The sequence below is a fragment of the Astatotilapia calliptera genome, chromosome 19 (genome assembly GCF_964374335.1).
Source record: "Astatotilapia calliptera chromosome 19, fAstCal68.1, whole genome shotgun sequence".
Classification (NCBI taxonomy): domain Eukaryota; kingdom Metazoa; phylum Chordata; class Actinopteri; order Cichliformes; family Cichlidae; genus Astatotilapia; species Astatotilapia calliptera.
The window spans coordinates 29,444,426-29,472,115 of record NC_137440.1 but is presented as its reverse complement, the minus strand read 5'-3'; the positions used below and the strand labels follow the sequence as shown (position 1 = coordinate 29,472,115).

General features: G+C 41.3%; 1 protein-coding gene across 2 annotated transcripts; it reads left to right on the top strand.

The window, feature by feature from the left end:
- Nucleotides 1–1,998: 1,998 nt before the first annotated feature.
- btbd7 (BTB (POZ) domain containing 7) lies at nucleotides 1,999–26,711 on the top strand. Of its 2 annotated transcripts, none has more exons than XM_026151718.2 (11): nucleotides 1,999–2,347; nucleotides 8,606–8,851; nucleotides 12,765–13,916; nucleotides 18,600–18,808; nucleotides 19,276–19,351; nucleotides 22,933–23,093; nucleotides 23,207–23,350; nucleotides 23,775–23,964; nucleotides 24,669–24,847; nucleotides 24,933–25,337; nucleotides 25,502–26,711. In XM_026151718.2, the coding sequence occupies exons 2-11, from the start codon at nucleotides 8,752–8,754 to the stop codon at nucleotides 26,258–26,260; spliced, it is 3,375 nt and encodes a 1,124-aa protein (XP_026007503.1). In that variant the 5' UTR covers nucleotides 1,999–2,347; nucleotides 8,606–8,751; the 3' UTR covers nucleotides 26,261–26,711. The 2 variants fall into 2 exon arrangements, with proteins under 2 accessions (XP_026007503.1, XP_026007504.1); XM_026151719.2 differs by having other exon boundaries at nucleotides 2,020–2,347; nucleotides 8,606–8,833.
- Nucleotides 26,712–27,690: the final 979 nt, after the last annotated feature.

The window sequence follows — 27,690 nt, the reverse complement described above, 5'->3', positions numbered from 1 at the left end:
TATTGATTAATATTGATAATACAACAACAGCATTCAATTTAATTCAAGTTTATATATATATAGTACCAGCTCACCACAATAATCACCTGAAAGTGTTCTATACTGTAAGATAAAGTTCCTACAGTATTGGAGAAAACCTCAAGCCACCCCCAATGAGCGCATACTTTGCAACCATGGGAAGGGGAAACCTCCCTGTAAACAGGAAGAAATCACTAGCAGAGCCAGACTCATGGAGGGGAAGCCATCTGCAGAAGCCAACTGAGGGTGAGGGGAAAGAGAAAACATAAAGTCCAGTAATAACCTGAGCCTATAGCAGGATAACTAAGCGAAAGTTTAGGGTTTGTTGATCCAGCCCCAACTATACCTTTTATCAAAAAGCAAAGTGTTGAGTCTAGTCTTAAAAGTAGAGACAGCGTCTGTCTCGTGAATCCAAACTGGGAGCTGGTTCCACAGGAGAGGGGCAGCATAGTTGAAGGCTCTGCCTCCCATTCTCGTTTTTAAAAACTCAAAGAACCACAAGTAAACCTGCAGTCTGAGAGTGACATGCTCTGTTGGGATAATATGATACTATGAGGTCTTAAAGATATGATGTGGCCTGATCACTGTGAGGAAAATAATTTTAGAGTCAATTCTTGATTTAACAGTGGATTAACCAGAGGCTTTTTAGAGAACATTTAGCTATCAATAACTGTATTACTATCACTACACAACTTGTATATTAATTCCATATATAGATAGAAATTTTTGTCATTTCAAAAAAAATATTATGGTATCTGAACCAGAACCACTTAACAAAAATCTTCAAAAGATAGTCTTCACAAGTCAACACAAAGACAGGGCTATCCAGATGTCTGAGTAAATCTCTTGTATTTCTGTTCTGTTCCATTCTATTCTGTCCTTCTATTTAATAGACTGGAGGACAGACTGCCTGAATAAAACCAAAGGCATGTATTGCTTAACTTTGTCATTTAAGGCTTTTCCTTTTTAATTCCTTACTCGGGGTGATTGCAGGGTAATTGTAGATTTATATCAACATGGCAAGTCAATGCAAATAATAAAACAGTGTCCATTGTTTATGGTTATTTGAAACCTATAGTGTACATACAAAAAGGTTTTGGCACTCACATTACATGTATTCTGTCGCCCTCAACAGGATGCAGTAAGAACTAGATCTAGCTGGGAAAAAACAGAACCAACTTTATCCCTGAAGTCTTTACTACTAGCATATACCTGTTCACACAATAGTCGACACTGAATAAGAAAAATATTCCAAATCAAACAGTGTTAAGGGATCAATACGTGTATGTATTGCAAAGATGCATTGCTGCCGTTAGCTTTAACATAATAATCAAGGCGAAAATTGGTGGTGCAGCCTGCATCACAGTAACGTCATCTCATAGGTCTGCCTCTAAATGAAAGAGGGAAAGGTTAATAGACAAACCATGCGCTGGGTTGCATTGTCTGGAACATTTTCTATAATATTATACTTAAAATTGCATACCGCTGTTCGTCACAGCTCCCGATTCTCCTGCAGAATTACTGACAATGTCATCAGTTATATAAAACATAAAGGGAAGCTGAGAAGTACTATCTTGACCATATGATTGTGACACGTACGTAGCCCATTTCTGACTACTGCCACCAATTAAACGCTAGAGGGCGCTCGCAAACGGTATATTGCACAATCTGCTGTGAGTACTGACGGGCCTCTTGAACAGTCGGCATACAGCAATGAGAGTGTTAAGTTGACCTAAACGCAAAGAAAGATAGACTTTACTTCCAAAATTAAGACGTTTCAGAGCACGAGCAAAGCGTGCCTTTTAAATTTATTCGACACCTGCAGAATTTGTGCAAAATTTGAATATCAAACGCGGGATGTGAAATGCTTTTTCATTGGGTCGCAAGTTACTGCACAACGAAAATGCAGTAAACTCTCGCGTTTGAAGGTTTTATTTTGAAAAACATGACCGGAAGTTTCCTTCTTATTTTGGCTAACTTGAAACGGGTAGCGTTGGGATAGGCCATAACAACCACCCAACAAGGCGTTGTGCTACTAAGGGGAAATACCGAACCGAACCGAGATTTAAAACGGTCTGGGTTTAGTTTTTAGTCGAGGTAGATGCTGAAAAATCACCGGAAAGTCGATGCAAGTGGAAACTATTGCACATTAGAGACCAAAGGTTGACGTCGAGCCGTGCGTAATGAGCAGAGTTGGGAAAAGAAGGTGTTGAGCTGCATTTTTTTTCTCTCTCCCTCTCCCTGCCTGAGACAAGTTGGATCGGAGTGCTGCCTAAACTACGAGGGGAAACGAAGAAAAAATAATGCCTGCGAAGCTCCTCACTTTCTGGTAAATATCTTTTAACGACCGCTTTTCAACAGTTGCATCTCATCTTGCTCAAAGTAAATTTCCGAGGGCTGAAGTCAAAGCGACACCGCAGAGATAGCTTACCCTAGCCTCTTAGGATATGCTACTAATTACAGGGCTGTGGTGAATATGACTCCTCTTGCTGGGCTGTCGCCATACAATTTGGACATTACTTCCCTTTTTTATTTATCAGCCGCGAAAAACAATCCGCTTTAATTTTATTTTTTTTCTCTGCTCTTAAAGGCACTTTTAACCAAAGCTTCCGCTGAGCAGCGGTAGCCCAGAGAGCAACAATAGCTCCGTGATAACGGCAGGCTAACAAAGCCTTTGCAAATAATTAGATTTATTTTCATACGGGCTGGAGAAGACTGCTCTTATTTGTTTTCGTTTTGCGTGTGGCTGGATTGGTAGAAAAGTTCAGGATAAGTGTGATTTTTGTGTCACTTTGGAGAAAAACCTACATGTTGCTGATTATTGCATCTGTGTGACACAGTAGTTGACAGACTGAGCTTTGGGGACAGCTTAAACCGCAATTGTAGCCGCTGTGTAAAGATGAAGACTTATTGCGTGGCTAGGTCTTGTAATAATTTCCACAAGTCATACAATTATTACCATAATAGATTTAGATACCAATGACTTCTTTGAATTGTGTAGGTATCTGACATTAACCCATCCAATAGAAAATTAGTGTTGCTGTAGCGAGATTTTTTCCTAACAACGTATGTGATGTTTGTTGGCATTAGCATCCATGTAAGTGATGAGGAGCCATATGCAGTCTGCGATAATCCCATGGTAATCTCACTGAAATTGCGGGTAGACTCAGCAGTCAGTCCGTTAACTCCATCTTTTTCTAAAATGCAGCCTGTCTGTCTTTGCAGCTCCTCACTTGAATAAAGGTGCCTTCCCCGTGCGTTTTAGTGCTCATGTTTACCATTTCGCTGGGTTAAGTATTTGTGTCAGTGCTTCAGAGCTGTATAATGACATGTAATTATCAGTGTTACAGTGCTCAGAAATCCATGACTGGCATGAAAAGGCAGCGAGCTTGCAAATACTTGCCACTCAGTCAGCCGCACTTTACCCTGAATGCTGTTTACCCTGGCCAGTTGGATGGAGAACCCAACAATGAGCATTGACATCTCACTCAAAATAAGCACCCATTGTGTCCTGAGTTGCCATTCATTCTCTGAAGATCGACAACTGGGTTATGTTTGCGCAGTCATTAAGTGTATGCCTACTTCACATGATGGTTCTGTTCGGTTTTCCATTGCAAGCACACCTACAGGATGACATTCATCTGTCCAGTGTTTGTTGGATAAGTTGCCATCATGTATTCAAATCAAAGGTCTGAAAGAAAACAAATTAACTTTGAGGTAGCTGTGTTTGATATTTGCCATTTTGTTTCATGGCCTCTAGAGCAAAACGTAATCAGCTGACAGCGTACTCAGTGAAATGTCAAATATGCACCATTACGGTTCATATTGTTAGTTGACACAGGCTAATCCTGAGGCTGCTCACCATGAGTCATCATCGTGGGGACTTTTGTTTCCTCTCTCCGTTTCTGTCATTTCACTGTGTTGTCTGTTTTCTAGCTTGTTCTGATTTTTCCTTAGGTTCCCATGGCTCTCCTGCCAGAATCTGTAATCAGCTGAATGGCCTGACACAACATTATGCTGATTTACCTGATTGGCAAAAAACATTGTCGGCATAAGCGGTCTGCTCTGCCTCTGAATTTGCGTTCTCCGGTTATCGTTTCAGACAAAATATGACTATTATTTTAAAAGGGTGGACTTTATTTTGTTTTCCACCAACCTTCGGTGGCTGTTCCAGTCGGGTATCTTGCTGCGAGATGTGTGCAGACACATCAGTGCCATGGAGGTCACTCTGTGTTAGAGAGTTCTGGTTTCTGCTCACTGCTGCATTGCTTTTTTATGACCTTCCAGAGCACCCTTGATTGTATCAAATATCAAAAGAGTCAGACAATTTGTAACTGAAAGCTGTATTTCTGCACAGCTCTGTAAGCAAAAGACGTAATGGGCAACTTACCCCAGAGGTCATTTAACAGGTTTTGTGACAGTAAAACTTCTTTTCATCCCCCAAAGCCGGCATCTTTTGTTTTTCTTGTTGTATGTGAATCAGAAACATAAACTTTGTTTCTTCTGTGATTCCTATTGTGAAATGGATACACACATATGTCAGCATTGGACTAATAAAAATACCTTTTGGAAACATTAAATTGAAGAGCTCTGTGTGTGAGAGCTTTAATGCATGACACTGCTGTGTAATTGCAGACAGGAAAGTGTTTGGGGAGAGTATTTCAGTGTTTCATTCAGGCCTGACTGTGGCACTGGCTCCTTTCCAGAGGATTAGGGCATTTAGCCACTGAACCAAACAAAGACGTCCATCAAAAAGCGGACATAGTTTTATTCACAAGATTCACAGTGGGACTAGTAGAGTACACAGCGCGCAGGTTTCTTCAAGCTGTTTGAGCACAGACGTGTGCGCCTTTTTAGATTAGTAAGCTGTTATAAAATTACCGAAGAGGAATGAAATGGGAAATTCTCAATCATCTTCGATGCTAGCCAAGTAATTCTCCACATCACCTTTAATTTGGCGAAATCTTGTCAAGCCCATTCTAGCTTAATTACCGCTGCCACTTTGACTTCAAACGCCGGTTGCGTGTGTGTTCCAGCAGATGAGTTCAGGTTTATGGAAACGACTTGTGAAAAGGCTGCACTGAGATAATAGAAATGTGCTGCTAAAATTTGGGCTTGCGTACAGGACCGAAGACCTGTGTACCCACCTCTTCCGTTTTCTCTAGCCACGATGAGGATATCCACATAAATGATTAATAAAGAGCCCTGACAGTCATTTGAATAATACATCGCTCCTGTTCGCGTGCCAAGTAATTTTTGTATGTTCAGTGAACGGCTGTTCTTTTGTCTTTTAAGCCCCTTTAACTGGCTGATTGTTAAAATAACATAAAAGTGATCCATGACTGAGGCAAGGTGAGCGGTTTGATAGGGTGCATATGTGTCCATGACAGCGTGTGCGTAGAGGTAGGTGGGGGCAGGGAGTGTCTCTTGTCACCTCTCATTAGGGACGCATAGTCCAGCTCGGCTGGTGTCTGCCTTCCCCCGTCTGTGGCACTGCCCTCCTCTGCTCCCAGCCTGAGCAACAACAGAGCGCCTCAGTGTTTCAATCTAAACTGCAGGAAAGTGTCTTAATGTTTGACATCAGAGAGATTATGGCCAAAATGCTTCTTGCACATTATGAGTCAGGTCTCTGCCCTAAATTATGGTTTTAGAATTCAGCACTGCAGCTAAAGTTAAATTTGGTTCGCTAATTTGAATGAATTAAAGCCGCCTCGCTGGGAAGTTGGTGTGGTGTTCAATGGATGCGTTAGTTGCTTTGTTTTATTCTGCCTCTGCTCTGCTCCTTAGAGAACCCCAACCACCACCACCACCGCTGCCTTTTTGTAAACAAGACAGTATATATCTCAAGGGCTGCTTCCTCTCTCCTACATATTCAAATTCAATTTCTAATTTTGTCCAAATTAATTCCCTGTGAAGATGGGGCTTATTTAAAGCAGTCTAATGAAATAAAGATCAACCAATGTTTTTATTGGAGTGCTCTAGTGTGACTGCCTGGTGACTATTTGTGTGTGGAGTAAGAGGCTGTGGTTTTCCATTGAACCCTTGGGAGGTTGTGGAGTGGTTCTCTACAGGGGCAGACACTATGATTTATTAGTATGGTAGGCAGGAAAACCAGCAGTCTGAGATAAAGCAGATCTCCCATCACACTCCAGTTCTAAGTTTGGTCTAATATACAAAAGAGACTAAATGAGAATATATACGTGACTCTTTTTGTGTTGAGTTATTTAAAGGACCACAATGAGGATTACATTTTCAAATTTCTTAGTAATGTTTATAAAGGGACGCATTCATGCCAAGATGTAAGTGCAGAGGGAAATTGGGAATCTTCTCCTCTTCTTTGGTTGCAAGAAGTAGTTTGCAAAAATCTTTGGATTTGCCTGCATTTCTGAATTGACTACTCATAAACTGCAGTCGAAACTTCATCTAACTTACTGTTATAGATAAACCCAATCTGATTCAACTAATGAAACGCAAAGAGAAAAAAAAGAAAACTATAAGTCACTGCTCCCCTGAGAGCAGTGACTTATAGTTTTCTTCTGTTTTGATTAGTGGTCTTTCTTTTAGTGGACACTATATGACAGAGTTTCCTTTGTTTCTTTTTAATGACCTTTTATGATCCCACCTTGTTTTTTGGTAAAGTCTTTGCTGGATTTCAACCTCCTTGGGAAAACCCCAATAGTCCTAAAGTCTTTCCAACTTTTTGCACCTCTATAATGTTTTTTATAACATCCTGATAAAAGTTATTGCAATTAAAGCTTTGCTCACACCAGCCAAGGGCAGACTTCAACCGCTGTTATACTTCCCATATCCGGCATACACGTCTCCAGACATCTGCACGCTCTCTGGTTTGCTCTTTGGGCTTGTGTGACTTTCTGAAGCTTGGGCAACATTTTAAGAGTAACGAGTGCAAAATCTTAAGAAAAGCTTGACCCCCTCAATCCAGCTCTATAACTGCAGTCTACATGCTTGTCGAAATGAAGCCAGATAGACTCAGTTTGCAATTGTTAGCTTGAGTAGTCGTCAGTACACTCAGTTAATGAGGTGCCCTGTTTTCTTTTAGATCATAGCTGGTGACAGCATGAAAAGAGAAGAGGGAAAACTGCTTGGCCATTGCCATGGCTCACAGCAATAAGTTATGGTAATGACTGTAAAGAGCAACTTAAAGCTGCTCAACTCTGCATCTGCAGCACAGCTTCTGTCTTTGAATTATTAGCTGGTCCCCCAAACATATGAATTAACAACCAACTGAGTGCTCAGATGTCTGTTTGGTAGAGTTTTTGTCACATTGGAGAACTGATTTGCATAAAGTCGGCTGTTAAGGTTTGTGTAATCTAAAACATAAATGTTCTCTTCATCGGTAAAATAGCAGTTAAATACCCATTATCCAATCATATATTATCTTTCTTTTATCATGATAGAAAATTAATGTAGAAAATAATTTAAATGATATGAAAAGCTATTATTTTATAATGTTCTGCTGATCACTTGCTGCGTCCACCAGAATTTGCAGGGGGAATTACTTTTCCTGATCAAATTCTTAAAGACCAAACATATCCACCTGAGTATAACCTCATTAAGACCACACTGATTTGTAGCCATGCGAGCATAATGGCTCTGGGTGCCAAATACACACCAGGACCGGCTGTGTGTGGATGTATATGTGTGTTAATATCTCAGGCCTTAAAACGGGTGTTAATCTCATCTCTGGAGCTGATTTGGCTAAATGTTGGCTACCCATTGGATCAGTTTGGCTACTGGAAAAGTACCCAGGTCATGTATTAGACTTCCTATACTTTAAAGTAATGCAAGGTACAAAGTTCTGGTTTGGTTTGTATTCATTTTCTTGTCGTTTATTTATCAAGAAACCACAGTTTCATGATAAATAAATTCATCAGCTTCCTGGAGAGGAAGGATTGAAAATGAAGCACCCCCCTGTATAAACTGTATTGTAGAATCACTGTCAAGAGACATATTTATGCTATGTTTATGCTATGTTCTATATTTGTATATTTGTTGCCCACCCCATAACATAATATGTTACAATACTGGATTAAGTCTACAGTCAAACATATCTACACTAAAGAGTTTTCACTGGCTACAGACTGAACTGGAAAAGTACCCAAATCATTTATTAGACTACTTCTAGTTTAAGGTGATAACAGGCAAAAGCAGAGTAACTTGTTCTGGGTTGTACCTCCCTCTGAAAGTCCCCCACCACATCTGGATTACATTGTAGTTGACTGCTTGTCATTTCTTGAGGGGAGGATAGGGAAGTCTCTGTTAACTGGAGTCACTGTTGAAGATTATAGATAGGAGAATGACCATGCAATTTTCACTTTTCACAAAAACTCAATTTTTAGCACTTCAAACCTGTAAAATGGCAAGACAGCTATGATTCATCGGTGCCGTGAAATCAATGTGGCTGAAACGGCGCGATAGATAATATTAAGTGCTCCTCTGTTCACCTTCCTTAACACTGACATTCATTATCTTTCCAAAAAGTCCAATCTCACAATGTTGCAGTCAACAACATTTAAAATGCAGTCACTCTTAAGCTTAAATATCTCTCCTTCTGTTCTTCCTCCAGCCATGGCAGCTTGGGCCTGGAGCTCTGAGGATGCTTCAGAGGACCCGTGCCTGACCCGCAACTGACGACTGAGAGGAATACGTTGTCTGAGCAGAATGACTCAGCACGAGGGGGGACCCCCAAATAGCAAGTGAAGAGAACCGAGGATGGGTGCCAATGGATCCAGCTACCCGCACTCGTGCTCCCCACGGATAGGGGGAGGTTCACAGGCACAACAGACTTTTATAGGTATTAAGTGCATCACCGGTCAGTTCATGTATATGATTATTATTATTATTTTTACAATATGGCAAAATGTCTTTTGTTAGATGAATTACTGGTGAAAAACCCAATTTCTCTTCATGTCCAAAGTAGAGTCAAGAATCAGATTTGATTAAAAAATATCTCTACAAACATAATGGGATGGTCTGCTATACACATTACATTATATTAACCTGCTTCCATGGCAACTAATGGTGCAATAGGTGAACATTTTTATGCATGAGAGCTCTTAAACAGAGCGTTTGAGTACAACTGAATTCATTAAAAAGCAGTGGATCTACTTTACTGTGCCATATGGACTTAAATTATTGTTTAAGGCTGACGAATAATTGCATTAAGTATTTATTTGTCAGAACTGAAATCTAACTTGTAGACAGGAAGCGAGCCCTGTGACTGACTATAGCCTACTTTCTGGCCTGAATGGGCTGACAGCTGCACTTTGAGTTTTTAATGTGAAGAGGTTTTTTGGGGGGTTTTCTCTCTCTCTCTCTCTCTCGCTTTTGGTCTTGTTCCAATTTCACTACTGTCATTGTTGAAGAGCATAGCATATGGCCTTCAGTTAGTACCTGTATCCTCAGAAAACCTGTCTGACATGGAGTGTAGTGGTTTGCTTGTATGTACATATTGTCGACATTTAAGCACTCTTTTTGATTGCTGTTGAAGAAAGTGGCAGAGTCTAGTTTATGGCTCTTAAAGCTTTCCCTGCAGTCCTGAGTGCCAGAGCGTTTGGAGAGCTGCTCCAGAGATTAATTTAAATAAGTCTTTTCTTAAGTTAAAAAAAGTGTTTATTTCAGTTTCAGAATGACTTAAGTCTGGGGTTTATGTGGGTTTCCACTTCAAAGTGAAAGCACTGCAAAGAGCCAAATTATCTCAGTAGCCCCTGAGACCTCTCCCGTTTGCTCTGAGCTCTGTAGCTGCTTGGTTGAGCTGGCCGGGGCCATAGATGATTCACAGTGTTAGAATGATTACTATTTGGGTCACACTGATGGATCCTGAGAGAAAGGCAGGCAGAGAGGATCTCCTTGGCAGAGGTTCCTCTGACGTACAAGTCCTGCCTCTCAAGCAAAAGATAACTGCTATTGAGTGTAATTGATTGGGCATAAATACATGAATGGACCTACGTTGATGGAGGAGTCTAAAGTAGGACGGGATTATAATTGGGTCTGTGATGATCAAGGTTTGGTCTGAAAAAAAAATAAAGACTTTTTTCCTTCCTTTTTTTTCCAGTTGTTGAACTAGATCCAGATGTTTTGGTAGCTGGGTCAGGCATGAGTGTCCTTAGCTTGATAGAGCAGGGCACAGATATACAACAGTAAACTGGTGCAGGCTGCTTTTGAAACAAGGAAAAAAAAAGAAACAAATACAGCTCTTGCAGCAAAGGAGCTCTAAAATGAACCTCTTTTCAAATTCATTTTATTTCTTGATCCTAAAAAATTGAAAATAAACACCTGAGAAATAACTGTGGCTTGCTTGTGCAAAAGTTGTGGAAGCCCTCCACTTGTAGAATTTGATTGGGGTTTTTAGAAGAATTACCATTAGGACTTTCTCTTTGATTAAATTCTCTGACTCTTCAAACATATCCAGGATTCAGTAACCGTGGGTTCCTCTTAACAAAGACTGAGGATGAGAAAATGAAACCAAGTGTCGCCTACAAGGCAGGGGAAAGCTTTAAAAAGATATCAAAGTGCTTCCAGCTTACAATTTCCAGTGCCCAGAATGGCATTAAAAAATAGCATTTAAAGGGAACTGTGAAAATCAACAAAATATTATTGAGCAAGAAAACTTTCAGGAAAAAAACATGTCTGGTGGGCAAAAAAGGGAGGGGGGCATATGATGGTAAAAGAAGCTGCAGGAAGGTTGGGCTGACAGAAATGGAAGTGATCCATATACATGGTCTACGCCATGGACGCCTTATCGAGCTCTCACAATTAGAGCAGGGCGATATGGCCAAAAATATATTTATCACGATATATATTTGAAAATTTGCGATAACGATATAACCGACGATATAATTGATGCGAGACAAAATACAACTCCACAACATTACTAGCGCAAAAAGACAACCTTCCATTTATTTTCACTTAAACAAGAAGCTGGTTTTTATGTACATTAAAGCTTTATAAAAATGTAACAGTGCAAATGCAAATTCCTTGCTGAAAGTTTAACCAAAAGGCATTTCCAGTAGAAATGGGCTGACATATCCTGAGCATAACCATGTATAATATCCACTGAAGTTAAAAATAGGTGCTTTGCAACATTAAACTGCAGTGTGCAGTACGCATTTTTCGGACCATAAGGTGCACGGGATTATAAGGCACATTAAGCGAAACAAAGCAGTCAGATAAATCAAACTTTATTAAACTCATTCTTCTTGCTTCCTCCACTTCTGTACCATTGATTCATTAATGTTGAATTCTCTGGCAGCTGCTCTATTCCCATGTTGTTGCAGTATATTAATGACTAACCTCGTATTGTGGATGGATTATCTCAGTTGTTCTCCTGACTGAAGTTTGGTCCGTTTACAGCATCCTGCCATGCGATTGCATTTGTCTCTAACCATGAGGAACCTTAACGTTAACTTTTATAAGTGGAAAAGTGTTAGTGTTCGTCCTCCAGCTTCACTGTTTATGTTATGCTAACATAGCTGTGTCGCTAGCGATCACGTAGCACATCATTATATACCAGCTAGCCCAACTTCAGTAACCCTACAAACGTCACTGCTGTTTAGTTTCCTGTCTTCATTTATGTTGGAAGTGATAGCAGAGCTGTACGTTTGATTTTTTTCAGAAATCTCTCCGTCAGAACATGCAATATCATGCTAAGGTAACTAGCGAAACTAGCGAGCTAACTTCCGCTAGCTTCCTGCTAACTTCTAACTCCGTTAAATGTAATAACTTTTGTTTTCATGGATGCCTGGAAGTTAAACTTTATAGTTACACCTGGTAAAGCAGCAATGCTGATCGTTTTATTAAAGATGAAAGAATTTAGACAGTTTTTAACTCTAAGTGATGCTGCAGTGTTGTTTGACCTGAAGTATACGGAGTTTAGGACCCAGATTACTCCCAGATTTAAGAGCATCTTAGTCCGACAAATACGACAATAACAACGGCCGCTTGCATGTTCTGCAAAAAAATGTGCTTTGTTGTGTATCTGACGGACAAACACCAAACCAGTTCCACATCACGGAAGTTGCACCATTTTTACAAACCAATTCTGGTTCATCTGTTTCACTCAACAATCGGCCATGTGCGTATGAAAACAAAGGCACTGCGCATGCGCGTTTTACTCCCATTCTATCGCGATATTTCATTTTCCTATCGTTGCCTAACATTATACCGGTATTACCGTGAACGGTATAATATGGCCCAGCCCTACTCACAATCCCATTACATGAACATCACTGAAAATCTGGGTATATTTAACATGCAATTTGTGTAAGACAGTCTTTAAAAAAAAAAAAAAGAACTGGAAGTGATCTGCAAGAGTGTCTGAAAATTGCTTAACCAAAAATAGAAAGTCTTTCAGCTGGCAGAAAAAGGTGTTTATCTGCCTAAATTGTGGCTGAATTGCATTGAAACTTCTGTACATACCACCTTTTACTGTTTCGTTTTTACAAACTGTGGACCCATAGTTGCTGTTTGGGGGAGGGGGCATGAACACATTTGTCACAGGACTGTCAGGTAAACCTAAAACATGTTATGAATGTACACTAAATGTCACAATTCCCAATATGAAAACTAAAAAATGTAAAAAGGGCCGTGTGTGTGTAAGGGAAAGCTTGACCACCCACCATTAATTCTTTTTTTGTAATGTAAAACTGTTAATTTCTTTCTATTATAATTAGATGTATTTAAAACACAATAATTTTTAGGCTAACCTTCAGCTGTTTTTATTCCAGGGACCTCATCCTACTCTCAGCAGGGATATGGTTGGGAGTCAAAGCTATACAGCCTGGAGCACGGCCATGAGCGGCCGGCAGACAGGAAGAAGAAGAGTCTTGGTCTGGCGACTCTCAAGCGGAGGTTCATCAAAAGGAGGAAGTCTAGCCGCTCAGCGGATCATGCGCGGCAGATGCGTGAGCTTTTGTCAGGGTGGGACGTCCGTGACACAAACGCCCTGGTGGAGGAGTATGAGGGAACGGCAGCCCTCAAGGAGCTGAGCTTCCAGGCCAGCCTCGCACGTCCAGAGGCTCCTAGCTTGCAGCGGGATCTAGCCGCTCTCTACCAGCACAAGTACTGCACAGATGTGGACCTCATCTTTCGGGGTACTTGTTTTCCAGCTCATCGGGCCATCCTGGCTCCCCGTTGCCCCTTTTTTAAGACCTTGCTGTCTTCATCTCCCGGGTACGGAGCAGAGGTTCTAATGGACATTGACACGGCTGGCATTGATGTTCCCATGTTCTCCGCCCTACTTCACTACTTGTACACTGGGGAGTTTGGGGTGGGTGGAGCAGAGGATACGAGGCTTCAGAATGTGGATGTGCTAGTGCAGCTAAGCGAGGAGTTTGGTACACCTAACTCCTTGGAGGCAGACATGAAGGGTTTGTTTGACTACATGTGCTACTATGACGCTCTGCTCAGCTTCTCTTCAGACTCTGAAATGATAGAGAGCTGTAATGAGAGAGGAGCTGTGGCTGCAGCAACATCAGTGAGTCAAGGAGGCAATGGGGCCCCAGGAGCTGCAGGGACCCCAGACGAGGACCTTAGGGCTCACAAAGCTATCCTGTCAGCACGCTCTCCTTTCTTTCGGAACCTTTTGCAGCGACGTATTCGCACAGGCGAGGAAATGACAGAGCGCACACTCCAGACACCCACCCGCATAGTGCTGGATGAGTCCATAATACCACGAAAATATGTGCAGGTTATTCTCCACTGCATGTACACGGATGTCGTCGAGCTCGGGCTGGTGCTGCGTGGCAGCCCCTCAGCAGGCAGCCTCGGTGAGGTGCAAGCCCTAGTGTCAGGGAGCCGTGGGGCCAGCACACGCACGGAAGAGGCCATGGAGCTGTACCATATTGCTCTGTTTTTGGAGTTTAGCATGCTGGCTCAAGGTAAGTCATAGTCACAATATCAACAACATAGGGTGTGATAGCAACCACATTTTTCTGTTTTGACTTATTTTGCTTATTTTCTGTCTTACTGATACTATTAGGATAGTCAATGCTCATAATAAACATGGCCAATGTGGGTTGGTTTATATGTGAATAATCCCTGTGAGCCAACAGCTCCGGCTTCTTATTGCTCTAAATGCTTTGTTTCATACAGTTTTTTTTGTTTTTGTTTTTTTTTAACTCGTGGCTCTGTGTGACATCAGTGACATATTCCTAATATGGTCATGTTGGGCACACAGCTCTGGCTGTGAGGACAGAAGCCCTTCCCATCTGCCATAAATCTTCCTTCTAAAGGGCAGCCAGCCAGAGGAACGTTGGCTTAAATGGAGAGGGGCTTGTTTCAGATAGTAGCAGAGAGTCTGAACAGCAGCCCAGTATAACATACGGATATATAAATAATCATGTCGAACTGTGAATCAATTCTAGCAGAGTACAAGATTAAAATTATGGAGCTGGAAATGAGCAAAAAAAAGTCCCAGATAAACAATCTGCCTCAAAATTTTTTTGTTTAGTTTCATTCCTAAGTAATTTCTTCCTTCCTGTCTGCAGAATACATGAGTCAAAGTGCTGGCAAGGTCTCTACGACAAATTGCTTAAAACCTTAACAGCAACCAACTGTAGTTCAATAGCCTGATCATAAGGTTTAGAGTCAATTTGCCTGTCCAGCCTGTCATAATTGTGTCATTTTCTATTAACTTAATAATATGAGCTAGACTTTTATCATAATAGGATAGAATTTTGTACGTGAGTTGATGCCTTGCAAAACTCAACCCTGCTATAACGTCTCTTTTCATGCATTCATGTCATTTTTTTTACCAGACTCAGTGTCTTAATATTCTGCACTTAATATGGCTGCAGATTACTCTAGCTGTGACGGGTGTTAGAAACAGGCTGATATAGGTTATCTCTCCCTCTGGAGGCATACAGCCCCACTCTGTGTTACATGAGGTGCTTCTGTCAACACTTCATTTCTGCTCTATCTTTACTCAGATTACACTCTTTTTTTGACCCTGGTAGCAAAGGTTAAAGCCATACTTTTTACATGAGCCAGTCGCTTCCTCCACTGCACTTCCTCCAAAGTGGCACCTGAGCGTTTTGCAGTTTCCAACACAAATAAACAAAAATCCACTTTAATCGGAATAACCTTTTCAAGTATGCAGTATTTAAAGCAGTCTTTTTCAAATACATGCAAAACTACCGAATTTGGCCCGTGTGAATCCAAAAGTGACAAAACACAATTTCTTACTTTATCGTGTCTTCTCGGCCAATAATGATCTTCATAGTCACAGTATAGGAAATTAGTTTGCCTAATACTGAAATGAAGCTATAAAGACCAGAGAGTTTGACTGCTTTGTGCTTTCTAATGAAATCAAACCAGTATTATTTTAAGACACTCGTTTACAGTTACATCCAGAATATTTAAAATATACTTTGCAATTTGACAGCTTCACCACTGTCGTTTCACAATAAAAGCCTGTGAGTGTTTTCTTTCAATTCTTCACTCCTCTGTAGCTCAAAGGTTATTTTTTTATGGTGAGGCAGCTGCAGATATATAACATAGTCTATATGCTCTGTTGGCACACTGTTTTATAAAGCTGAGATCACTATAGAGTAGCCAGAATTTTTTTTTTTCTCTCCAAACTTATGCTGCAGCATTAATACAAATATAGTCCATGTCATAATCTTAATGTGCTAAAGTAGGTGTGGGTCTTTAAGCTGATAAGAGGAAACCACACATTCTGTTTACAGAGGAAGTAATAAAAAAATATACATGTACATCTTTTTTTTTTTTTTTAACACACAGCACTTTATTGCAATAAACATGCTGGTATTAAAATCTTTTAAAAGCAGAGGATCAATACTGTGTAGCTGCTGTATTGACTGAAGGCTTGAGAGTCGATTACCTTTTTTAAGACCTGTGTGGTGATTTTAATAGCACTGGACACACAACTGGTTAGACACCAGCTCCCACCCTCAAGCTTTGGGTGTCACTCTCAGGGTCATTCTGGCAGCTTAAGCCAGCAACAAGGAGGCATATGGTGTCATCCCCACACACCATCACCTCGTCTTCCCCCTCCACCCCCCCACCTTCTCAACAAGCCCCTAATCGAGGGGTATTTTTATCCCTCTTTGCTCCCTTTCCGTCTGTTCTGCACAGCTCAAATCATTTCCCGTCAAACCTCAAAGTGGAATGTGGTGAAATAGTTTAGGTTAACCTGATGCTATTTTATCCAAGTCTCTCTTTCTACTCTTTAACTTCCTGTTGTTACACTTTTTGAGATCACTTCATTCCTAGAGATATTTTTGTGCATTTTGGAAAAGTGTGTTTATCTGCCTAATTTGGGTTAATTATGAGACTTGAAATTTGTAAGAAGCCATCCAACTGTTTTGCTGCGACGTCTCTTTAGGAGACAGCAGAGAGGTTTATGTCAGGGGTTTCATATAGAAAGAGCCCCCTCTCATCTGTCACACTGTCATCCCCCTTTACGTGCTCCTTGGCTGCTTCCCTCCGGCTACAAGGAGGTTTGGCCCTTGGAGGTTTTTGTAGAGCTCTCTGTCATTCTTCCTTATTAATTCTCAAGATGGGCTTCCCTTTACGACTACATCTCACTCAAATAGTAACCAGTATTAAAAGCCTTATTAATTTTTCAAGCGCGCTGAAGAGATGATAGCCCTTCAGTGCAGTTTCATTGCTGCCTTCCCTTCTTGCTCTCTGACCGACCAGCGATTTCAGTGCCCTATCTTGTGTTTTGACTGCTTTGACTGAAGCTCCATTTCCTGACTGATTGGCTGAGATGATTTACATCCACATGCTTGTTTACATGCCTTTGAGTGCAGTTGATGTTTTAAGTGGCTTTGGAGACTGTGTGCTCTATAAACACAGAGCTCCAAATCATGACAGCATGACAAAATTCATGCGTACTCCAAAGTTGGTGTAGTGTAGAGCTGACTGTCGCTGTTCCTGCTGTTCTGTTGATATTCTTGTCAGTCGACTAAGCTCCAGTGAATGTGGTGCACCACCCGTGGAGAGGGGGAGGCGGGTTAGTACTAGATATAATGCTGATTCTAATCTCCACCTCATAATAAAAAGTGCTGCGTTTTAAAAGACTGGCTGTCACTGAGAATTCGAATGGGCTAACAGAGAGCAGAGCTGTTTGCTTTCCTGTGCCACTGGTCCCAAGTGGGGAATTGCCTGCTTTTGTGGACGTATGCCTGTGTGTCTGCTTTAAGGGGAGGGTGAAAAATAAATAAATAAATAAAATCAAATTGAACTAGACTGGAGGACTTTCTAGAAGATGAATAGCAAAACAACCAGCAGTGGGCAATGAGGCAGATGCTGGAAATCTTCTCCTGTTTTTCAGTCTGTTTAAAGCAGATAAAAAGGAGAAAAAAAATATGCAGGCCCACATTTCAGCTACATCTGTCTTAATGATGCAGCCTCAGCTGAAAAGACTGCGGGCGTCTGCTTTGTGTTTCTCGAACTTGCATTTACAAGCAAAAACACCCAAAGGGTTCATAGCTGTGCATGTACATTATGGTTGCTTTTCCATTCGAATCAAAAATTTGTACACACAGCTTGCATGGATATGAAGCTGAAGTATCAGTGGGGTCATCGCTCTGAAGTCTGGTGTCCAATTTCCCGGCGTTTATGTTCAAAGTGGTGGTTTGAGGGCGGAAGAGCAGCTTAGATTTTCTAGTTTAAGATTTTCCCAGAGGAGTGCTGCTGCTGCCGCCGCTGCTCCTCCAACGATGAACTGATGGACAGGACCGCCTGGAATGAGGAAGCTGGGAAGCTTTTATTTCCCTTCAGAACAGCTCTGACTGGACATCAGTCAGTCGGCTTTATCTTCATGAATGTCCACTTTGTGTTAATGATCGGAGAAGAACTTTCAATGTGAGCCACTAAGACTCTCTCGTTTGGAACTGTGATAGATGGCTTGACCAAACCGATCATATGTTAATCCAAGTGGACATGGAGGCTTTATTTCTGCATAAATGGATCCGTGTTAGATTAAGTGTTAAGAGTTTGAGTGCCATTGTTGGCTGAATTTGCAAAACTTGGTTCTTTTTTTAAATGACTAGAGCACCAGGCACATAATTCCCTAAGCCTTCTGTGGCTTTTAATGCATTTTTGATTTATGCACACAAGTGGTCTGTGTGTACACCTTTGCAAAGTGTGTGCTTGTGCACCGGCAGCACATTTCCGCAAGCTGCTGTGTTTACTTATCACGGTTAAGAGAAGGCAGCTTGAGACTGAAACACATCAAGGTATCAAAGGCATTTCTGTGGGTTGGTGTGTTAGAGTAAAGCCGCTGCCTGCTGTTCTGGTATGTGCTCTGATTTAGGAAACGCAGCATGGAGGATGTGGGGGCTACTAGAGGGAGACTCCCTGGGTCAGTGAATATGAGTCAAAACTACTGATGGTTTGGCAGAGGCTGCAGCGTTACTTGCCGTACTGTAATAATTGTTTAGTTAAATCATTAAAATACATTTTCAAACAGGCTTTTTTGTTGTTGTAGTGTTTCTTTTTTAAGGTTAAGTGACATCTTTCTGACTTCAATATATGCACTTCTTTTCAGAATATGATACATTTCTGCTTGTCTGTCTCGTTGCCTCTCCCAGGCTGTGAAGACATTATTGTGGAGAGTTTGTCTCTGGACTCTCTTGTCCCCATTCTCAAGTGGAGCTCCCAACCATACGGCTCCAAGTGGGTCCATAGGCAGGCCATGCACTTCCTCTGTGAGGAGTTCAGTCAAGTTGTCACTTCGGATGTTCTCTACGAACTTGGCAAAGAACACCTTCTCAGTGCAATTCAGTCTGACTACCTACAGGTAAGGAAACGTCTCTCAACTTATAGCACCTCACAGTGTTTGGGAATCTGTGATAGTTGCATGAAAATATTGTATACAAACACACAGTCCCTGCCCCAGTCACACACTGTCCACATGTGCTGACGCTGTTCACGTGCACACGCTGAGTCTCCAGAATTTCCAGAGTTGAAAAACCGTTCCCTAGAGAGAAATTCTTTCAAACCCAGAACCTAATCAAAGCTGAGCTGTCATCTGCACTGCCAAGCAACTTGGGCTTTACACCAGATGGTTGAGGTGAAGTGTTGTAATCCAACTACCCAAACAAACCAGACCCAAGCTTTGATGGGACATTGCCTGAACATATTGCATTTTCACTTTATCCTCGTGTCATACCTTCCCTGTTCTGTTCCCAACAATATCTAACCTTGTCCTAATAATATTTTTGTCTTTTGCTTTCTCTCTGTCCTATATCTCTCTTTCTCTGTCAGGCGAGTGAACAGGACATTCTTAAGTATGTTGTTAAGTGGGGCGAGCAGCAGCTTATTAAGAGGATGGCAGACAGGGGTAAGATAATACACTCTATAATTACCCTCTGAGCAGCCCCCCTAATTGCTCTGAGGAAATTACCACCTACTAGAGCCTCGTGAATATACTTAAAAGCAAAAAAGAGCCAAACTTTACCCCATAAATTCAACAGGAAGTGGTTCGATCTGATTTGTCATGTCATTGTTGCTATTGTGATAATTAATGCTCTTCTGAGGGGTACATGATCAAGGTTATTGGTATTCATATTATAAGGGAGAGCAGCCTGATTCCTCAAGATCCCTATAATTTGTCAAAACGATCTTGTGCGAAAGGTTTGAAATGCAGCCAGAAGGTTGATGTAAAAGCACTAAAAGTGTTATCATACTTAAAGTGGTGGTCAGATATTTACATCCACTCATCAGAAGAGTTCTTTAAACTGTTCTTTTTCCAGGGTGGAATGATTGCATAGCATACATCTTTAATGACTTAAAAAACAAGAATTTAGGGTAAAAATATGAATTTATTTTGGATTGGAAATATACCTACTAATCTTTTACTAAACGGTGCTTAAAGTTCTACAGTAGCCTTAACGTTGACAAGACCAAGCCCTATTAACCTCTCATTATGATTATGATAATGAGAAGTTGATAATTGACTACAGCTGGTAGTTTCTCTTTGCACCATAAAAAGGATTTTTGTTGAGCACTTATTGGAATCACCAGTAGTTGGAACAATGAACAATGGGAAAGTTCAAGGAATTCAGTGAAGATCTAAAAAGGAGAGTCACAGAGTTACACAAGTTGGGAAGGTCTCTTGGAGCCATTTTTTAAACGACTGCAGATTCCAGGATAACCAGTTCAAACAATTGTACTCAAGTAAAAATTATTTAGATGTGTCAGCACTTTCCTAATGTCTGGAAGAAGAAAAAGAGATGAGACGAAACTCGTTACTACCAAGGCTCGAGCCTGCCGTGAACTGGACACTGCTGCAACACCAGCGTCACTGTCGACAAGGTAGCGTTTTGCATCTTAGAGGGTGCCAACCAAAAAAGAAGCTTCAAAACTCGACTGTAATTTGTAGCTGTCCACAAGCCAAATGAATTTCTGGAGGAAAGCTTTATGGTCACATAAGACAAAGCTGTTTAGAAAAGTAAAACTGGTCGATTTCCAGACAGAATGAAAATAGCAAAAGTTATACCTCTATACAAATCTGGAAACAAACACCATTTCACAAACTACAGGCCTGTCTCTTTACTACCCCAATTCTCAAAAGTTCTTGAAAAACTGTTTAAAAACAGACTGGAAAAATTTATAGATAAACATAAACTACTCACTGAGAGTCAGTACGGATTCAGATCAAGCAGATCAACATCATCGGCACTATTAGATTCAATAGAATACATCACAAATTCCATAGACAAAAAGCAATATGTGGCTGGGTTATTCATAGACTTGACAAAGGCATTTGACACTATAGATCATGATATATTAATAAGAAAACTGGAACGTTATGGTGTCAGAGGGGTAGTTTTAGATTGGGTCCGGAGTTATTTAAGTGACAGAAAGCAGTTTGTGAAAATAAATGGTGGTTGCTCCTTATGTATGGACATTGCTTGTGGTGTACCCCAAGGGTCAGTTTTGGGTCCAAAATTCTTCAACTTGTACATTAACGACATCTGTAAAGTGTCCAAAGTATTAAAAATGGTTCTCTTTGCTGACGATACAAACATTTTTTGCTCTGGTGATGATCTGCAGAATTTATTGGAGGATATGACTAATGAAATAAGTAAAGTGAAGTTCTGGCTTGATAAAAACAAATTATCATTAAATTTGAATAAATCTAAACTGATGTTATTTGGAAATAGTAGTTTAAATACAAATGCAAAGATTCAAATAAATGGTGTTGATATTGAAAGAGTCAGTGAAAATAAATTTCTGGGGGTAATAATAGATGAAAAACTTAACTGGAGAGCTCACGTAAGATATATTCATTCCAAAGTATCACGAAGCATTGCAGTACTAAACAAGGCAAAACAGGTATTCGACAGAACATCACTTCATATTCTCTACTGTTCACTGGTTTCACCATACTTAAGCTATTGTGCAGAGGTCTGGGGCAATAACTATAAAACCACATTACATTCACTTTTTACTCTTCAAAAGAAAGCAATTCGAATCATCCACAATGCAGGTTATAGGGAACATACAAACTCACTATTTTTGCAGTCTGAAATATTGAAAATTGACGATATAGTGAAATTCCAAACAGCACAAATTCTATTCAAAGCAAAAAATAAAGAACTGCCAGGTAATATTCAGAGTATGTTTTTTTTGAAAGAAGGAAGTTATAATTTAAGGGGTTTTTGTAACTTCAAAACAATGAAGGTACGTACTACAAGAAAAGGCTTTTGTGTTTCTGTTCAAGGAGTGAAACTATGGAACAAACTGAATATGGAATTAAAGCAATGTCCAAACATAAAACTGTTCAAAAAGAGTTATAAAAATATGATCTTCTCGATCTATAAAGAAAAGGAAAATATTTAAATTAAGTGAATGTCTCTATTTAAAAACAAACAAACAAAAAATTCATGATGTGATATTATAGTATATAGTATATCAGAAATCTGTTCACTATTTTTATTACAAATTATATCAGTAAGGAAGCTGACTAAATATTCACTGATAATTTATGGGACAGGGGTGGGATTAAATAAGTGTATACTTCTTCCCACTCCCTTTCAACATGTAAATTAATCAGAATGTTTTTTTGTATGTAATTTGTATAGTATTTTTTTTTCTCTCTTATTTCTTTCTAAATGTACTTGTATATTGTTCACATGTTGAAATAAATTACCAATCAATCAATCAATCAAATGTGATGCTTTCAAGTCTAAAAGCACCACACCAGCTTTCAAGTATGTTGTCAGTAGCATCATTCTGTTAGGCTGTCTTGCTGCCAGTGCTACTGATACATTGAAAAATTTGGAGGACTACCTCCACATTCTTCAACTTCATCTCAAAGACTGTTGAAATTTGGAGACATTTGTGTTCCAACAGGACTGTGATCCCAAACACACATCAAAACATTTTTTGGATAAAGCAGGATAACGCTAAGCTTTTGGAATTGCCTACTAAAGTCCCAACCTCAACCCTATTTAAAATTTGTGCATTTTGCTTAAAAGCTAGGTCCATGTCAGGAAACCAAACAATTTAAATGGATTCAATCAATTCTGCCAATAAGAGGGGTAAAATATCCAGACAGGATTATACCATAAACTTGTTGATGGCTACAAAAAGCATCTGCTCGAGGTGCAACGTGCAAATTAATATTTAACTAAATATTAATGGGGTTGTATGTATTTATTTAAGCCTTTGCTATTTGTCTCTGTAGATTAGAGAGAACCCAAGATAAATTCAAATTTGTGCACCTAAGGCTTGTTTTTTAAAGTCTTTAAAGAGGTTTACTGTAGAGTCATTCCCTGGAAGAAGACAGTTTAAAGAAATCATATAAAACCCAAAATTACCACGATGTGTGTATGTAAACTCTGACTATAAATGTTGACGCACAAAAAGCATTACAATCATTATAATATCTGACCGTGGTCGTTCCTGTTTACCCAGAACCCAACCTATTGAGTGGCACAGCCCACAGCGTAAACAAGAGGGGAGTGAAAAGGAGAGACTTGGATGTGGAGGAGCTGAAGGAGATCCTGTCTCCGCTCCTGCCCTTCATCCGAACAGAGCACATCTTACCTCCCAACAGTGACGTCCTCGCCGACGCAGTCAGTGTTACTTATCTATCTTTTCTCAGCTGCTGTGCTTTTATGACTGGTGTTTCTGAGTTATTGTGACCTTCATAGATTGAGCATTGATCCACATTCTTCACTATTCACAGCTCAAAAGGGGTTTGATAAGCACCCCTCCTTCAGACATGCTACCCACAGCTGAGGGGGGTAAAGCCAATGCCTGGTTGCGTCAGAAAAATGCAGGCATCTATGTGCGTCCACGCCTTTTCTCTCCTTACGTGGAGGAGGCTAAGGTAAGGTTCATTTATTTATGATTAATGGGGGTTATAGACAGGGCAGAAACCGGGGGAATATTTGTGTCCCATATAGCTATCGCCAAAGTGAGCAGAGTTTCTGTAAAGGGTGCGGGCTAATGTAAAATTTGTCGACCTGTTTATAGCTCAGACGTGCTAAAACTACCCATGCCAAGTTGTTGTTATGCATACAAATCATTTAGTAGTGGCCTCTATCAGTCTGACCGAAATTTGCTTTATGTCCGTTTGCAAACTTTCCTAATAACTTATAGGCCTTCCCGAGGCCATGAATATTTATGACATATCCATAGACCAGTGTGTCATTATTAGATGAAGTGTCAGTCAAGTGGAACTAATTTGCAAAATGTTCCCCATGTCCTTGAGTTGCACATAGGACTTATGTTTTTTTTTTATGTGTCCTCAGTCTGTTCTTGATGAAATGATGGTCGAGCAGACAGACCTAGTGCGTTTGCGACTAGTGCGCATGTCCAACGTCCCGGACACACTCTACATGGTCAACAACGCTGTGCCTCAGTGTTGTCACATGATTAACCACCAGCAAATGGCAAGCAACTCAACCACAGCTCCATCAGTCGTGGCAAATGAAATTCCAGGTAGGAGCAGTGTCGCAGATGCTACACAGTTATGGTTGACTTAAGTCAGGGGTGTCCAAACCTTTCTTCTTCTTCTTCTTTTTTTTATTTTTATTTATTTTTTTTATAAGAGTGCCATATTTATTCATGGTATATCATTGAGGGGCCAACAAGCTTTCTCATCTTGTTTTTAAAGCATAGACATTATGAATTTTTAACACTTTATTTTCAATAACACAAGAATTATGGTGATCAAGTGTTTGAACCTTAACAAAATAAATCTGCTTTCATTCACATATCGAGAATAAAATAATATAAGGATCTGCTGAAGCTGCTGAATATCAGCATCTCAGGTTCATTTTAAACATGACTTACTGGTGCTGCTACCATGAGGTGAAAAGAGAAATGACACTTTATTAATTCTGTTTGTGGTGGCGGGCCATGAATAATACATTTTATAGGGTAGGAGCAAGGGACCATATAAAATCTGACCTAGGGCCGTGATTGGCCCCCGGGCTGGATTATGCACATGCTTGACTTAAGTGTTATGAGAAACTGCTGACTAACAGAGAAACTGCTCAAGTATCTGTAAACATAATGCCGTTCAGTGGATTCTCTGAGCACCCTGATTAAATTACAACGTTAAGACTCAAACTATGAAGACTTTAACTGACTCACGTCATTTTACTCTGATGTCTGACTTTGTATTCTTTTTCACTTTTCAGTGCCTCAGTTATCTGTGGTAAAGGAGATGATTCGGAGGCTGCATGAGCTAAGACACACAGAGCAGGTTCAGAGAGCGTATGCCCTCAACTGTGGCGAGGGAGCCACCGTCAGCTATGAGCTGCAGCTGCGGGTGCTGAGGGAGTTTGGTCTGGCAGACGGAGCCACTGAGCTACTGCAGGTAGGCAGAAAGCAGAGCGTGTTCCCAGGGTTAGGGAGGAGATCTCTGGAGGATGAGATTTATGATTTTTATTTTTTACCTGCAGAATCCATACAAGTTCTTCCCAGATGAAAGGTTTGGAGATGAGAGTCCAATACTGGCCCTGCGCCAGGTGGGTCGTTGTCGGGTAAACAGCAGTCCAGCCATGGATAGCATGTTCACAGAGCTGGAAGGAGTAGCAGGCTTCCACCCTCCCTTACCTCCTCCACCTCCCCCATACCACCCCCCTGCCACACCTAGTCACGCACAGCTCAAGGGTGCGTGGCGACCTCGCGTGCCCTTGCCAACCCCCACCCGTTCCTTCTCCTACCCCTGCAACCGCACCCTGATCCAGCGCCATGCAGCCACCAAGCATGGCAGCTCAGACTACTCCTCTGTGCCCAGGCCTCAGCCCCCTGACTGCACCAACCCACAGGCTATGGGCCGAGCTTTGCTTTCAGACCAGCAAGTGGTGAGTGTGTATATGTGCGTGCATGTCCTTGTGCCACATGCTTTTTATTTTTATTTATTTATTTATTTTTGTTGAGTCAAATGTTCCTAGCGGCTTATGCTTTGGGATATGAATATCTTGATTGTCAGGTTCTGTCATAAATGTTTATCTGTTTTCCAATGCAGATGAGCATGGAGCCGGTTATGAGGGAGTTCATGCCTGACATTGCGCTAGGTGTTTCGGTCATGACTCTGAGGGAGCAGCACATGGCAGAAATGGAGAGGGAAGGCCCTCAGAGCCACCACCTGCCTCATGGGCCCTGCCCTTCTTCCCGCCTCAGCCATGGCTATGGACCTGGACATGGCCACTCCTGCAAGAGACACGCTCCTGAGCCCAAACTGGAAGCTCAAGCTGAGTTCCCTGACCTGTATGACTTTTCCTGCCGACCTGCAACCCCAACCTCCACACACCCACTGCCCTCCTTTGCTGGACCAGACCTCTACAGCCACAGCTGCACCGCCTCCAGCTCCTATCCTCCTCCTTATGTTTCTGACTCTCAGTCCCAGGGCCATACACAGGGTCGGACTGCCTCAGACCCACTACGACTGGATGTCCTCAGTATAACCTCTCAGAGGCATGATGGTCTCCTTGCTAGCCCCTCTGGAGCCCAACCTAGGATGGGACATATTTCAAAGGGGCGATCAAATGAGACAGACCTGACTCATGGCTTAGGCCATTTACGGTCCCCCAGTGGGAATATGGACAACTATGAGGAGAGACACCCAGGACCCAGAGAGACCCCAGAAGAGATGGGTCTAGCTGGAGAATCATCAGGCCCAGGGCCACTCCAGCAGCCTCACAGAAACAGTGTCAGTGAAGAGATTGTCAGAGACCGCAGGTCACCTAGCAAACCTGACTACCCCTATAAGAAATCTGCACTTTAACCCCAGTTTAAAGACCAGGGGTTGGGTTAAGAAAAGGGAAAAAGAGATGAGTGGCTGTCCATCATAATGAATAGCAAAGCACTAAATGTTTGCGCGCGCGCGTGTGTGTGTGTGTGCGCGTGTGTGTGTCTGTGTGTCTGTGAGAGAGAGAGTTTGAGAGAAGCAGGGAAAAGGGGTGGTCGATGGTTGCTATTTATAGAATCTGTCCTTTTGTCCTACCTCTATCACACTGTGCTATCCATCACGCAGTCAGCATGGTAAGAGCTGTAGGTTAGCTGTCAATGCAAGTCTGCCTAGTCCCGCAGGTTTAGAGGATTTCTTAGGCTCTCCGTGGACAGATTGGTCTCTTGCATTTCTTAAGAAAGAGGTTAGCTCTATGCTGCATGAATTCTGCGTGAGGAAGTCGCAACACTAGATGAAGCTCAGTTATAAAATGATGGTTGAAAACAGATTACATTGGTTGGCTCTTTTGTCTCTTGCACAGAATGGGAAGATCACAGGATAAAGATCTCAGTTTACATAAATGAACAATGGCACACAGTCTGGGAATAGAGTATTGTGATAAAATCATATGTAAATATGTCTGTCAGTGTTCTTTCCCCTCCCAGAACTGGTATTTCCATTTCTTCTTTTAGCATGGCTATAACTCACCTGACTATTCTTCTCCTCCTGCTCTGGTTCTGCACTAATGTTGAGTTTAACAAAAAAAAAAAAGGCCAAGGTTTGGTCACACAAAGCAGGAATTGGATCCGACTGGAAGTAGGCCATCAGAGCTTGTCAGTCTCAAGTAACCGCGTCTGATTGTGTCAGACGTAACCTATCACAGCCTCACTGTCTGGCTTAAAGGCAGAAGTCTGGTGTTTTCACACGGGGCCGGAGGATCATGGGCAGGTTCATTACTGAGATATAGTGGAAAATATCAGGTTGCCATGACATAAGCCGTGTTCGCACATGCAGCGCTGAATTTATCTAGACATCACGCAACAGAGGTGCAAGTCAACGCAAAAGCCTGACTCAGTCTTATTGGGTATTAGACAGTCTGTATGATGTCAGATCCAGGCAGCTTCGCTGCCTAAACCACAAAGTATTTCAGAAGCAGACTGCTTCCTGCTGTGTGCTACATGTGAGAGAGGACATTTGTGGATGACCTTATTCTACTGAAAATGTCTGTACAGCGATCAGATCAAGCGCTGGGGATTTGTTGGATCTGCAGCTAGGCCAGGTGTGTGTTTGTGTGTGTGAGAGAGCGTGTCTTTGTGCAAGGATAACTTTGATACACCTAGGTGTTAACACAATCTCAGTACTGTACACTCCCATGTTTGGTCGGGTCTTTTTGTACATATCAAGGTCTGAAATGATTAAGCAGTGTTTGGCAGAGAGTGGTCGTCAGCGTGTTAGTTTCCTCCCATTTCAAAGTAAGTAATCAAATC

Bases quoted from the DNA above. Each gene is read 5' to 3' on its own strand.
- btbd7 (XM_026151718.2), top strand. From the start codon at position 8,752: ATGGGTGCCAATGGATCCAGCTACCCGCACTCGTGCTCCCCACGGATA. The intron at 13,917-18,599 runs GTAAGTCATAGT...TGCCTCTCCCAG, and splicing joins GTTTAGCATGCTGGCTCAAG to GCTGTGAAGACATTATTGTG. The intron at 24,848-24,932 runs GTAGGCAGAAAG...TTTTACCTGCAG, and splicing joins GAGCCACTGAGCTACTGCAG to AATCCATACAAGTTCTTCCC.